General features: G+C 52.0%; 1 protein-coding gene across 2 annotated transcripts in view; it reads right to left on the bottom strand.

Annotated features, from left to right (window-relative positions):
- HTR2C (5-hydroxytryptamine receptor 2C) overlaps positions 1-13,798 on the bottom strand; it is a 438,632-nt gene that overhangs the window by 14,369 nt on the left and 410,465 nt on the right. For both annotated transcript variants that reach the window (XM_075916247.2, XM_075916246.2), the window contains exon 5: positions 6,267-6,467. In XM_075916247.2, coding sequence (XP_075772362.1) covers positions 6,267-6,467 — 201 coding nt within the window. The remainder of the gene's footprint in view (positions 1-6,266; positions 6,468-13,798) is intronic.

The following is a 13,798-nucleotide window of genomic DNA, read 5'->3' as shown; positions in this document are numbered from 1 at the left end:
ATCTCTCTTCATATGGCAATGTTGCTTAAGGCGAGATAAGCACATACTTTTACCTGTTCCTTTAGGTGTAATTCTTCATTCTGCTACAAATAAACTTCAGAGATAAAAAAGAGGCAGCACAGGGAGGGTTCACTGTGGGCATGAAGTTGACTGCTTTATTGCCTCATTGAAAGGACACCAAGGTAAAGCCTAAAGCGTAACACAGCACGTGAACCTGGAGGCTGATTTTGCGTTAAAGTAGCACCTCGTGCCATTGCTGTTACGCGACTGTGCACTCGGCCAGGTTTGTGGTTCTTTACTTAGGTGTCCTGTTTTCAAACCCACAGCCCCTTTGCATGGCACGGTATCCTCTTGAAATGGTACATAAGCAGGATGATTACCACGAGTGCAGCACCAACAAGGCCCGTGGAGGCCTGCGGCTCGTAAGACAGAATGCCAAGGTGCCAAAGAGAAGTCGCCACTGCTACCTGTGAAGCAGCATGTGGGCAAGAGATGCCAATTGCCTGGTTCTCATGCAGAGCAAGAGTCTTCCGTTGTCCTTGTGCCAGCTGCATGAACAGGCAGGCGGAGAGGGTGCCAGAAGACAAGCCACGTATCCACGCTGCTTCCGAGCCTGGCGCGAGGACAGAGGAGCGCGGAGACGCAGCTAGAGCAGAGCACATGGGGAATTGCAGGTTTGTTGCTATTACCACCATGCCGGGCTAGTGAAGCTACAGAAGCAGAAATAAACCTACCAAGTAGCTGGACCTTCTTCCCCAGCAGCAGGAGAAGTTAGAAAAGCCCCCTTCCTCCCCGCTCTAACTTCCGCGGGGGGTGGGTGGCTGAGGGTCAGGGTGCCACGATTGGCCTCCCGTGGCTGCGGCAGAGGAGTTGTGCCATAGTGGAGGTCAGGGGCTCTGGGAGCATGCCCACAAGCCCACGCCGCTGGAGCTCGCGCTCTCACAGGCAGGTACCGGATAACTCTAACTGCGATTCGGTTATCGGCCAGGCTGAGCGGAAGGGCAGGGAGCGTGCGGTTGGATCGGCGTATGCTGGTCTACCACAGAACAGCCCTGCTGACGGGGAAGTCTGTTGCACGTTGACATTTGGGATCCTCTGGCTGAGTCTACACGGGGAAGGGCTGGCGATAAGCGCTGTCGACAGGCAAGTCACCAAAGCTGAAACCTGGCCAAACTGGTTTTTCTGCCTCCCACTGTCAACAATTCTGGCCACATGGCTCGCTCCCCGTCCACAGATAGAGCAAAGCATTGTGGGTAAGCATTCCACAGTGCCGTGTTGTGGGAAGGTGGAGCTGATCCCTGTGCTCCTTGGGATTCCCTCTGAGTTCTCTCACAGCAACCTCAGCTGCTGGGAGCAGCATCATGACTAGGTCTGGGAGCTCTCTGTGCTGAGGAATGTCAGAGCAGCACAGACGTCTCTCTAGCCCCTCCTTCCCCCGCAGCAGCCTGCTGGCCGCCGTGTTCCTAGTAGGGAAGAACAGGAGATTCCAATGATTTGCTCTTTGTTTATTCCCAGCAGCTCACTCAGCTGTCAGACACTTCCCGAAGCTTTGAAAGGGGAGGGGCGCCTGCCTGCAGGGCAGCAGAGATCACACAACACTGAGAAAAGCCATCAGGGCAGGCATTGTGAGATACTGGTGGAAGCCAGTTCTCTGCCAAAACAAACAGCAGAGTCTGCACTGGCTCTTTGTCAACAATAAAGGGAGGGGGAAAGAGAAAAGTCTCTCGCAGGGGTGGAATTTTTTTGTCGCCAAAACTGGGTGTGTTTCCCGACAAAAGTCGCATTGCAGTGTGAATGCTCCCGCTGTTCTGTTGACAAAAGGCAGGTTTTGGCAACAAACCTTGGCAGTGTAGACAAAGCCTAACACTGGCTCCAATCCTAAAGTTCTCTTCCAATTCTGACTCAGTCCTTAGTGAGACAAAATTCCATTGAACTATGCAAGGACATGATCGGCCCCACAATTTTGAGAACTGAAAAGTGCAATGTGTTCTTGCAGCAGAATGTCAATCAGTTTCAAGGTTCCAGCAGGCCACTGCTTTTTGAATAATATCACCTCGTTTGCACTCCCTCCTCCCCCACAACCACTGGACAACACCTCGTAGTTAGTGCTTTTCTGCACCCTGCTCTTGTTCTACACGGGCCTGCAAGCGAGAGGATTCGCTACACTCGACTCAGCTGGCGGCGTATTTATACAGGTAGTGCCCAAGCCTACACCCAGGTGAGAGCAGGGAGCTGGCAGGCACTGCTCTTGGTTCTGTAGCCCGGCCACTGACTAGCATGGGCATTGTGGGCAAGGAATTAGCCTCTACCTGCCTCTGTTTCTCCATCTGCAAAATGGGGATCTTCCCTGCTTTCGTCAGCTGCGGAGAGGAAGGCTTTATGCGTGCCAAGCGCTGCTGTCAGAAAACAGCTGCCATATAGTCCATGCGCTGGTCGTCAGCTCACTCAGAATTCTGACTGACCTGCCCGACAGCTGCCTCAGAGACGTTTTATTGAGCGAGGCCAGATTTATGCGCTGTTGATACCATCACATCTCTAGATACATTTGCAAGACCAAAGCTAAAGCCATATACAAAACGATGAACAAAATGCCAACATACTAGGAGCTCAATCCCCTCTCTCCTGCACTCACCACAAGTGGAAGGAGGTAGTCAAGGCCCGTAGCTGCATGCTCAGATGGGGCTGAGAAGATAGCTGTGTTTGAGGTACAAATCCCACAGTTGAAGGCACCCTCTGTGCACAGCCCCTGGTCGTAAAACTATCAGCTCCGGTCTGGGCTGAGCTCAGCTACTGGATGGGGGGAAAGGCAAAGCTATTCCGAATCCACCAGGTCCCCACCAACACCTGGGCTGTGTCTACACTGGCGGCTTCTTGCGCAAGAACACATCCACACTGCCATGTGCGCGCTGTGCTTTTGCGCAAGAGCTCCTATAGCAGTGTGGACGCTCTCTTGATCAAGAAAGCTCTGCTGGCCATTTGAGCCATAGGGCTCTCTTGCGCAAGAAATCCCTGCCGAGCGTCCACACTGCCCGCTTGCGAAAGAGCTCCTGCGCAAGAGGGCTCACACCTGATAAAAAAGAGCGTAGCTCTTGCGCAAGGAGCCCTCTCTTACCACGCCGCACTGTACATTTCCTTGCGCAAGAGCAGGCGGGCGGTGGGGACGCTCTGCAGATTCTTGCGTGAGAATGGCCGTACTTGCGCAAGAAGCCGCGAGTGTAGACATAGCCCTGGAGTGGCACCCGAAACTAATGCTCTTGCTCCGCTCAGCTGAAGAAGTGGTTTGTGCCCATGGAAGCTCATGAAACTCTCTCTGGTTTTCTGTTGGTCTCGAAGGTGCTGCAGGAACACTCGTTTTTTAAAAAATTGTAAGTTACAGACTAAGACGGCGACCCCCTCTGAGACCCTCAAACTAACAGGCAGCTCTATGAGCACCCACACAATATTCTCCAAGCACCAGCTACTTTGTGTCGCTGTGCGCACTGTGAGGCCGTGCACAGACACTGTGCGTTAGAGACACCTCACCGAGTCTCGGTTCCTTCCTGGGGTCCGTCTTGCTCGGGGGGTGGGGCAATAATCTACTGCGACTTTTGGCCAATAAGGGCCAGGGGGGCTAGGCTCCACTTGTTTCCTGTCTCCTGGTCCACTCCCCGCCCTGGCTCCAACAGGCAGCCTCCCTCCCTCCTGTGTGCTTGGACTCCAGGTCTGGCCAGTCTGCTTAGTGTGGGAGAGGTGACAGTCGCTTGTGCGGGCATGCAATCCAAGTCACACCGCAGCCTGCGGCTGACATTTCTGAGCCACCTTCAGGTGAACTCCCTCCACCCAGCCTGCAACGCGCCGAATGAAGCAGCTTTGCTCCCCTCGGCTCAGAGAAATCAAAGCAAAAGATTTCTTCAAGGAGTCCACTGATCAATCGATCTCATTTCATCAGAGGGTATTCAACTGACTTTCTCTCCTTGAAGGAGCTGACGCAGGACTAGTGCACACAGACTGTGGGCTCGTAATACATTCTTGGTGCATCCACGACTTGGACCGTTTATTTCCCATTGCTAGTTACTTTTTATGGCTTCTGTAAGTTAAACTCGCATCATTCTTTAATAGATTAACCAAAACCCTTTTTACACTAGGCATTTATATAGGTAGTGCCCAATGCCTACTGAACTGCAGTTGAAGGGAAAATAAACAAACCTCATTACCAACGCTGGCCACACATCTATCCTAGTGACACTGACAAAGGACCTAACCACATCGCCTATCCCCCCAAAGGCTGGTTCCCGTGCACATCTGCCAACGTGCTCTAGGCCGTCCCGTGCCAGCAATGCCCCTCTGCCATGGACACTGGCCAACACGGACCGTCTTTATGCAAAAGAATAAATGGACACAAATCAGACATTAAGCATGGCAACACCCAAAAGCCAGAGGGGGCACTCTAACCTCCCTGGGCACACAGTATCAGACTCGAAAGTTGCCATTCTCGAGGAAAAATCTTCCAAATTGGCCTGGAACAAGAAACTGCTGAGCTGGAATTCATATGCAAATTTTTACCCTGAACCAAGGTCTAAATCGACGCATGGAGAGGTTCTCGCATTGCCGTAGGTAATTTCCCATTCAGGCGCTCTCACCACTGCAGGAGAGGAGCCCCACTCAATCGGATTTAATTAGCACTGATGGCACATTCCCATCTCTGTGTTCCTTCCTTCCTTCCTTCAGCTGCAGCTCACGAAAGCGTGTGACCTAATACCCTAAGACATGAGTTAGTCTGAAAAGTGCCACGGGACTCTTTGATGCTTTTGCTGAAGCAGACTAACACTGCTCCCCCTCTGAAATCAATTGCAGAACGTGAGTAATCGTTCTCCTGCTTTTCACCCTGACCTTGCTGTTATAGTCCAGGCATCTAGGGAAAGGGCCCCTCACGAAGAGACTAGAGAAGTGTTATAATAAATAAGACATGGTAATTGATAAGGGCCATCTTATAATGCAGGTCCGGTCGGTAAGTGAACAGGAATACGTTCTTGCCAATGCTTTCTGTGATTTATGTGAAAAACATTGCGAGATGTTTTAGCTCACTAGGGAGTGCTTATTAGAGCAGGAGTGCTTCATAATGATTGATTTAGAAATCCCCCTAGTTTATCAGTCATGTAATCGAAAACCCCATAAAAGAGACCCCAGAAGTAACGAGGTACAATAAGATGCTGAACTCAGTACACATCTCAGGAAAGTATTTCTCCCCTCCAAAAAGGAACGGCTCTGTCTCAAGCCTCTCAAAGGCAAAAAGTTGGGGGAGTTAGACTGGGAATGAAAATCATCACCAGTTAGAGAGGCAGAAGGCAGGGCTCAGCTCTGCACCCTGCACAGAGAGGTGGCGTGCAGTTTCTCTCTGTGTGGCGTGGGATAATCTTTGACTGATTAAATAATTCCCCTGTGGGCCTGTTTGACAACCTTGAATCATTATTATGAATTCAAGCACACGTCGTTATCTGTCATTTCCTGCAGGCCCAGGGTCAGCAGTTACAAAGTGGCCTCTCCTGCACTGTAGATGTAGGTCATCCTGCCAAGTGAAGATACGCGGGGGACGTGGTAAGTGAGACGTTGGAGGAGTTCACAGCACAACATGCTTTTTTCTTGAAGCGCACAGCTTAAGCCAACGTGCACCATGGGCGTAACCCGGGGGCGGGGGAAAGGCGTCCAGTCACCTCTGGAATCTGGGCCCGGCTGCTGCTGATTCGAACAAGACAATCTAGCAGAGCAGAGGAAATTGTCAGACAATTCCCCCTGCCGCAGATTCCTCTTTCTTACAAAACACCAAAACGTTTGAATAGTTCTTCCCCAAACGAACCCCCTGCACTTGGAACTGTCACGCCTGCCATTGGGCTCTCGCCTTGCTATCGCTTCCTCCTTACTGGGCGAGTCCTCTATCTGGAGTGTCCTCTATTACAGTCACAGTCTCCTCTAATGTCCTTTCCCTTGCACCTCTGCTTTGTGTCCCCAGCAGTTTCATAGCGCCTTTTGTTTGTGTCGTGTCTCTTTCTGGCGTGTCCTGGCATGCTAGTGTGTAATCTTGGCCATTAAAAGCAGTGGCGTTCTCAGACAGCATTGCTTAGTGTGATCACTAGCCAATCAGAACACAAGACTTCTCCTTCCCATTCATTACATTTACACGCGTGCAGCCCAAGGAAACGTGCAACCTCTTACAAATCCCAATGGAAAGGAGGCGTAACGGGTCGAGTTACTCAATAAGAGACAGTTGGCGCGTGAGCCGTAGCGCTTACCTATAGATATGGTCCAAACGGCAGCAATTTTCATAATAGCCTTGGTGCGGGAATTGAAGCGGCTGTGCTCAATGGGATTGCGTATTGCTACATACCGATCAAGAGAGATGGCACAGAGATGCATGATAGATGCAGTTGAAAAGAGCACATCTAGGGAAATCCATATGGGGCACAATTGTTTAGGCAAAGGCCAAGCAGAATCTGAAACACAGAGAAGAGAAATGAAAGGAAAAGGAGAAGAAAATGATTTGGGAAGCTAGGTCATCATTTACAAGCCAATCGGTCTAGTATCTTACACCAATGACATACTGCTATGGGGCGCGTAAATGTTCATGGCAGGGAAACCATCTCCCCCATCTACAGCTGCTCCTTCCATAGCTCAAGATGTTCAGCAAATTCTCAGCATTTCCCGGGTATCTATTTTCCGGGACTTGCATTACTGTTCACAAAACACGACAGAATCCTGACCATGCTGAGTCAGCAATGCCTTTGGGCCCCCCGCCGAATGCCATATCCCCCTGGCTTTTCATCTCACCCATGCTTGCATAAAACCAAGGGCTGGATACGGCCACATGCTACACCATTTACTAACCAGTTCACTAAATGACGAGGTGCAGTCTTGAGAACAAAACTGCCCCAGAAAGATCATCAAGCGGCCTCGCTATTTAAATTAAGGCTGGGAGAAAATTGGGTTTTGTCCATTACTCGTCATGCGTGACTGCCCAGAATGGATTGTAACAGATCAATAACACGTCCGGCCTCCGTCCATGCTCCCCTCTCGCCGATCAGAACAATTTAATCAGTAGTGTCAGCCGCAGCTGCAAACACGAGTGGCTCCCTAAGATTTGAATAATAAGGGACTGAGCCTTCAGCAGCAAATGGCTCATTATTCAGGACACTGATATTGCAGGCAATTTGCACACCGGCCTGTTCCGCAGCTCAGCCAGAGAGTATTAAACACATCAGTGCTAGAATCAACTCATCAGTGAGGCCACCGCGGCATCCTCCCTCCCTCCCTCCCGGCCTCCCATGACTGGAAAACCAAGAGGGTCGGTAAGAACCTCACGGAGAGCGTTTTTAAATGGGAAACCAAGCAGAAGGGCCCCCGAGTCTCCGTACTCTACATGGAATCTGGAACGCACCGACTCGCAAGCTTACACGTGGCAAAGCGAAGCTCAGGAACAATTAGCAAGAGACGAGGCCAGAGGGGAAAAGGCTTATGGGCCCATCCCACAGGTGGGAGAGCTGAGGAAGGGATTAGCCAAAATCCATGCAGCAAGGAGGAGGCCTAAGCACACGTCTAGCTGTCAGCGTCGCTCCACGGCAGGAAATGAAATTGTGACAGCACGTAGACGGCCTCTCTCCAGGCCTGCCCACCTCCTTACTGGATACCACCCCGGAGAAACTCACATTACATGGACGTGAGGGCTCATTCACTGAGCTAACCGAGGTCACGGCCCCTGGTTTTGCAGAGACCACGGCTGTCCTGGCTCAGCTCCGTGGACGCCTGTTTCCCATCCCCAGCAGCCATCCCGCCACGAAACACACAGCAGGGGGCGCTCAGCGTGCACAAAGGAAACACAGTTATTTTCCCGGCTGGCGCTGGCGCGTCGCCACGTGATTGCCTTGCGCTGGGGCTCGGCGGCCCGTGTTCAGTCGCAGGCCCGGGGAGACGCACGACACCACGCTGCACGGAAGTGGTGGCTAATTGGCTTTCGGGAGCCAGCGCTCAGAGTTCAGGCCCACAGCAATTCCATGGGCCCGGCGCTACCACGGTGGGCTGCGGAGCTGGGGAACGGCTGGGTTGGCGTTTTGGCTCAGGCTGCTGCCGCGGTCTGGGGCCCTGCAAAAGGGGAGGGTCCCAAAGTGGGGGGGCACTTCAAAGGGCCACACAGCAATATGCAGCCTCATGAGCCCAAGCCATGCCGCAGACATTCCAGCGTCGGCCTAGGCCTGCCGACAGGGACAACGGGACAGTCGCCCCAGGGCCCGCCAATGCAAAGGGCTCTAGGGCTTCTGGTTGCTGCCACTGCTGGTACTGAGGCAGCAGCGGCGCCTAGAGCCCTGGGCCCTTTAAATCGCTGCCCGAGGGCTGTGCTGTGCACTTCAGGTAGCTCTAAGGGCTGAGGGTGGGGGGGGGGGGTGACATGGCAGGCGATGGGTGGCTCTAAGGGCCGGGGAGGGGGTGACATGGCGTGCTCTGGGTGGCTCTAAGGGCCGGGGAGGGGGTGACATGGCAGGCGATGGGAGGCTCTAAGGGCCGGGGAGGGGGTGACATGGCAGGCGATGGGTGGCACTAAGGGCCGGGGAGGAGGTGACATGGCAGGCGATGGGTGGCTCTAAGGGCCGGGGAGGGGGTGACATGGCAGGTGATGGGTGGCTCTAAGGGCCGGGGAGGAGGTGACATGGCAGGCGATGGGTGGCTCTAAGGGCCGGGGAGGGGGTGACATGGCAGGCGATGGGTGGCTCTAAGGGCTGGGGAGGGGGTGACATGGCAGGCGATGGGTGGCTCTAAGGGCCGGGGAGGAGGTGACATGGCAGGCGATGGGTGGCTCTAAGGGCCGGGGAGGAGGTGACATGGCAGGTGATGGGTGGCTCTAAGGGCCGGGGAGGGGCTGCCCATTGCGGCCTGAGCGACCGTTCCAGGAAAGAGCGACTCTGAGCGCTGTCACGTGGCACAGCAGATCTCGGCACGCCCCAAGCCTTTGCCAGCAGCTACCAGCCCAAGCTAAAACAGAGCCAGTCACAGTTAATCCCTCGGCAGGCTTTTGCGTAGGTGTTTCTAGGAGTTTCCTCTCTCATATGGACTTAAGAAGCGAGTTTAGGAACTGAAGAATTATTATTAGAGCATATATTACATTGTGCCTAGGACCAATGTTCCCTCGAATCCTTTTCATCTATGTGCAGATGTTTTCCCTGCAGGTGCGGATTTTTTTTTGTTATGTGCACCAACACGTGTGAATGTGCACCACCAGCAGAAACACAAACCTCATGGTGGGTGTTCTGCTAATCGGCTGGGCAGCATTGGAATCTCTCCTGTGCAGCCGCACAAGCAACCAGTTTACAGGGAACCCTGGCAAGGAGCCTCCGTCTCGGACCTGTGCTAGGCGCTGTACAAACAGACAGACGGCGGATCTCAGGCAAGAGCAGGCAGGCAGCAAGGAGACGCTGTCGATCAGCGTGCTGGCAGTGGTGTCCGCACGCCCGCAGCCGGATGGGTGAAATCAGACTGCACAATGAAATCAGGATCCCTGTTCAAGTGACGGCACGCTGAAGAGGACAACACGAGGCTGGGGAAGACGTGTCAGATGGATGGATCTTGGCATCAGCCTCTGCACAGCGAGAAAGGAAAGTATTTGCATTCCGACTGGTTACCCCTCTCGCCCTGCCAGGCAGCAAGCTGCACGGATCACCGGGAAATCTGTGGCACTCCTGCCCCTGGGAAGGAGGACCCTAGTGGGCCTAACACATCCAGCTCCTTCCTGCCTGACTCAACTTAATTGCAGCTCCTCTGAGCGAATGCTGGCTGCTGTGGGCTGCTACACAGTCAGGAGCTCTGGCAGCGGATGCTGCTGCATCGTTTCAGGACAAAAAACCTTTTTGCCCTTATTTTCTTTCTTCGCCCCACCTCTCCCTCCACGGGGGCCTGGTAGGGCCAGCTCTGGCCCGAGGCAGAATAGACAAGTCTACAGGCAGGAAGAGGGGCAGCAGACGGCACAGCAGCGGTTTGCAGGCACCACTGCAAGGCTAGTAGCCCAGTGGCAGCAGAAAGCCAGGCTGGGAAGAGGCTTTGCACGGAGGGTTCTGTTACGTCTTCCCAAAGGTGAGTCCTTCCAGCGGTCTGAGTCAGGGCCCTAGCAGTGCCTACGCGGCAGCGGCAGTTATATGTGAGCAGAGACTCGTCCCGCTCCCAGGACGCGCCTTAAGTTAGCCTGTGAGATTCCTACAACTGGGCCTTGGGGGCTGCTTCTAACATTGGACTCAGGCTTCAGAGCACAGGCCACAAGGTGCAGCCAAGCCCCACAAGCAATTTGTTCACAGTAAGAACCATCTGTGTAGATGAGAAACACGGCCCCAGCACATGCAGCCAGTCCTCTCGGTGAGCAAGAGCCACCGGCTCCGGCGGTAAGTTTCACGTGAAATTGGTTGGTTATTTTAAATGTATCGTCTTCTATTTCCTTTTGCCCAGCACTAACCGACGCACGGAGGGTAGCAACTCGCTGGGTCTTTTGTCATTTCTGTACGAATTGCAGGGCTCAAGAACTGGCCACCCCCCAGTTATTAGCTGTGCAAATGGGCCGGTCAATAATAACTGGATCCCTTGCTCCAAACGCCTCGCCCCTTCAGTGCACACGCATGGCTGTTTCCAAAGCCAAACCTGCCTCTGGGTTTGGCTCCTGACAGACCAGGCAGAACCAGCCCCCAGGATAATGACTATCCGGCACTGAGACAGCATGGCACATTCAGGAGCAGCTCAAAGGTCTATGGCGTGGGTTAAGTGGCCCCGTTCGATCCGCTCCGGCGTCTCGGTCTCGTGGCGGTGTATTGGCTGCCCGGCCCACCAGGCTCCTCCCAGGAGCTCAGCAGTCAGATGTGAGACAGTCCAACTCCACTCACAGGCATCCGTGTGATGACAACTAATACAGCAAAAATGGGCAGTGAAATTGGCAGAAGGCCTGTGTGTTAGAGACAACATTCTGCGCCAGGAGAAGCCGTCAATCCGGCGTCTGGCACTCGAATTCTCCAGCTGCCTCCCTGGCGTGAGAGTGGGCACTGAGTGGGGGTGGAATCATGGACCGGCGGGTTCTCCCTCGTGGTTCCCCAAAGCAAAACCAGCCTGAGGTGCCTGACGCAAAGGCAAGCGGGCAGGGAGGGCCCATCCGCTGACTCCAGAGGGCTGCAGCCAGGCACACCACGACGGAACTGGGCTCTGTGAAACTCCAGTGTGCACCTGTGACGTCCACCTTCCCCGTGCAGGAGGCTGTCGTGTATCGAGCACAGGCCAGCACAAAGGAGGCCGAGGCCTGGTTTTCGGGCCCAGTTCCGTCACTAGAGCTGAGTGAAAGCAGGAGTCTTTGTTGTCTCAGCAATTCTGATCTTTCATCATTTGTTTCTGCCCCGGTCTGGGGGATGCAGTCAAAGTCCTGCAATTTTGTAGAGAGTAAGAGTTCCAAAAAATTCAGAACTTGAAACTGTCTAAACATTTTGTTCCAGCTTCTTTTGACACTGAATTGCATCCGCCTGAGCTGATTACAATTCAGTTGGTTACATGGTTAGACGCGGCTGGCCCAGTAGGCTGCTGACCCTATTGACCCAGGAGTTTAATTGTTAACTGGAACTGATAAACTGATGCTTATTGGTTAACCAGTTAGCTGGTTAAACTCTTACATACCTAGTTGCATGCCTGACCATCCTGGCTAACAGCCATTGGTGGCCTTGTCCTCCATTAACTGATCTAATTATTTTTTTTAATCCACTTAAACTTTTAGCCTGCACATCATCCCCCGGCAGTGAGTTCCACAAGTTGACTATGTTGTGTAAAGAAGTGCTTCCTCATGTTCATTTTAATTCTGCAGCATATTAATTTCATTGGGCGACCCCTTCTTTTTGTCTTATCAGAAGAGTTAAATAACACTTTCTTATTCACTTTCTCCACACCAGTCCTGATTTTATAGACATCCCCTCCCCTGTCTTTGGTCATCTCTTTTCCAAGCTGAAGACTCTTAGTCTTTTTTAATCTCTCCTTACATGGAAGTTGTTCCATACTCCTAATCATTTCTGCTGCCTGTCTCTGTACTTTTTCTAATTCTAATATATCTTTTTTGAGATGGGATGAACAGATCTACACAAAGTTTTCAAAGTTTGGGCATATCATGGATTTATATAGCGGCAATACGATTTTTTCTTATTATGCATCCCTTTCCTAATTGTACCTAATATTGTTAGTTTTTTGGAATGGCACTGCACATGGAGTGGATGTTTTCAGAGAACTCTCCACAATGTCTCCGAGCTCCCTCTCTTGTGTGGTAACAGCTAATGGAGACTCCCGTCACTTTCAATTTATAGTTGGATTATGTTTTTCAAGGTGCACTACTTTGTATTTATCAACATGGAATTTTATCTAGCATTCCGTTGCCTAGACATCTGGTTTTGTGAAATCCCTTTGGAACTCTTAGCAGCCTGCTAAGTTGTGAAGTTTTGTATCACCCGCAAACTTTGCCACATCACCGCTTACTCTTTTTTTCCAGATCACTTATTCATCTCCCAGTACACATCTTTGGGAGATTCCACTGCGTGGTTATGTCTAGACTGCAAGCCTCTTTTGAAAAAGAGCATCTAGACTACACCAGTACTTTCGAAAAAGCAAGCCGCTTTTTTGAAAGAGAGCACCCAGGCAATCTGGATGCTCTCTTTCAAAAAAGCACAGTTTGCATGACATAGCGCATTTTTTCGAAAGAGCATTATTCCTCATAAAATGAGGTTTACCGCGATCGAAAAAACTGCCGCGTTCTTTTGATTTACTTTTGAAAGAACGCGGCTGCAGTCTAGAGGCAGGTGACGTTTTTTGAAAAAAGGCCACTTTTTTGGAAAAAATCCCCCCTGTAGTCTAGACATACCCTGACTCTCCACTGTGAAAACTGACCATGTATTCCTGCACCTTGTTTCCCATCTTTTGTGAGTTACTGATCCATGAGCGGTCCTTCCCTCTTATTCTGTGACTGCTTAGTTTGCTTAAAAGCCTTTGGTGAGGGATCGTTTCCAAGGCTTTCCGAAAAGCCAAATATACTAAATCCACAGGATCACCCGTGTCTACATTTGTTGACCCACTCAGAGAATTCCAATAGATTGGTGGAGCATTATTATTCTTTTAAAAAGCTGTGTTGGCTCTTCCCCATAGATTGAGTTGATCCACGCGTCTGATCATTCTGTTCTTACTCTAGTTTTAGCCGATTTGCCTGGTATCGAAGTAAGAGTTATTAGCCTGCAATTGCCAGGATCGCCTTTGGAGCCTCTTAAAAAAATTGGTGCCAACGTGGCCTATCAGCCACTCCAATTTATATGAGTTGCTGCTTAGAAAAAAAAAAAGACACCCAAAGTCTTCAAATGGTGAGAGACATTGAGGGTGCAAAATGGAGGGGAATGGCAGAGCAAAGATTTCCACCCCAAATCCTAACTCAAAAACCTATGAGTTCTGAACAGCTCTTCTCCAGCCAAGGAAGAGAAGGCCTAGCCTCAGGTCGGATCAGATCCATTGTAGCCGGGTTATCTCAGCAAAAGGAGGTGTTCCCAAGGCAACAGAGCATGGGCATATAGGGGGGCTGGTAGCTTCCATGGGCCCGTGAGCCAGGTGTGTGGGGGGCCCCAGCTCTGTGCCCCTGGAAGAGGAGGGACCTTAGGTGGAAGGTAAGGGGATGGGGGCAGCCAGTCCTCAGTGTCTCCCAGACCATGGGGTGCTGCCCCCAGCCTCAGAGCCGCCCAGAGCGCACCACTCCGCTCCGCACACCCTCCGAGCCACTCCCGAGTGCAGTAGC

This window comes from Pelodiscus sinensis, chromosome 13 (genome assembly GCF_052426305.1).
Source record: "Pelodiscus sinensis isolate ZL-2025 chromosome 13, ASM5242630v1, whole genome shotgun sequence".
In the NCBI taxonomy this organism is placed as follows: domain Eukaryota; kingdom Metazoa; phylum Chordata; order Testudines; family Trionychidae; genus Pelodiscus; species Pelodiscus sinensis.
The sequence above is the reverse complement of the archived record's forward strand: the minus strand, read 5'-3'. Positions and strand labels throughout refer to the sequence as shown.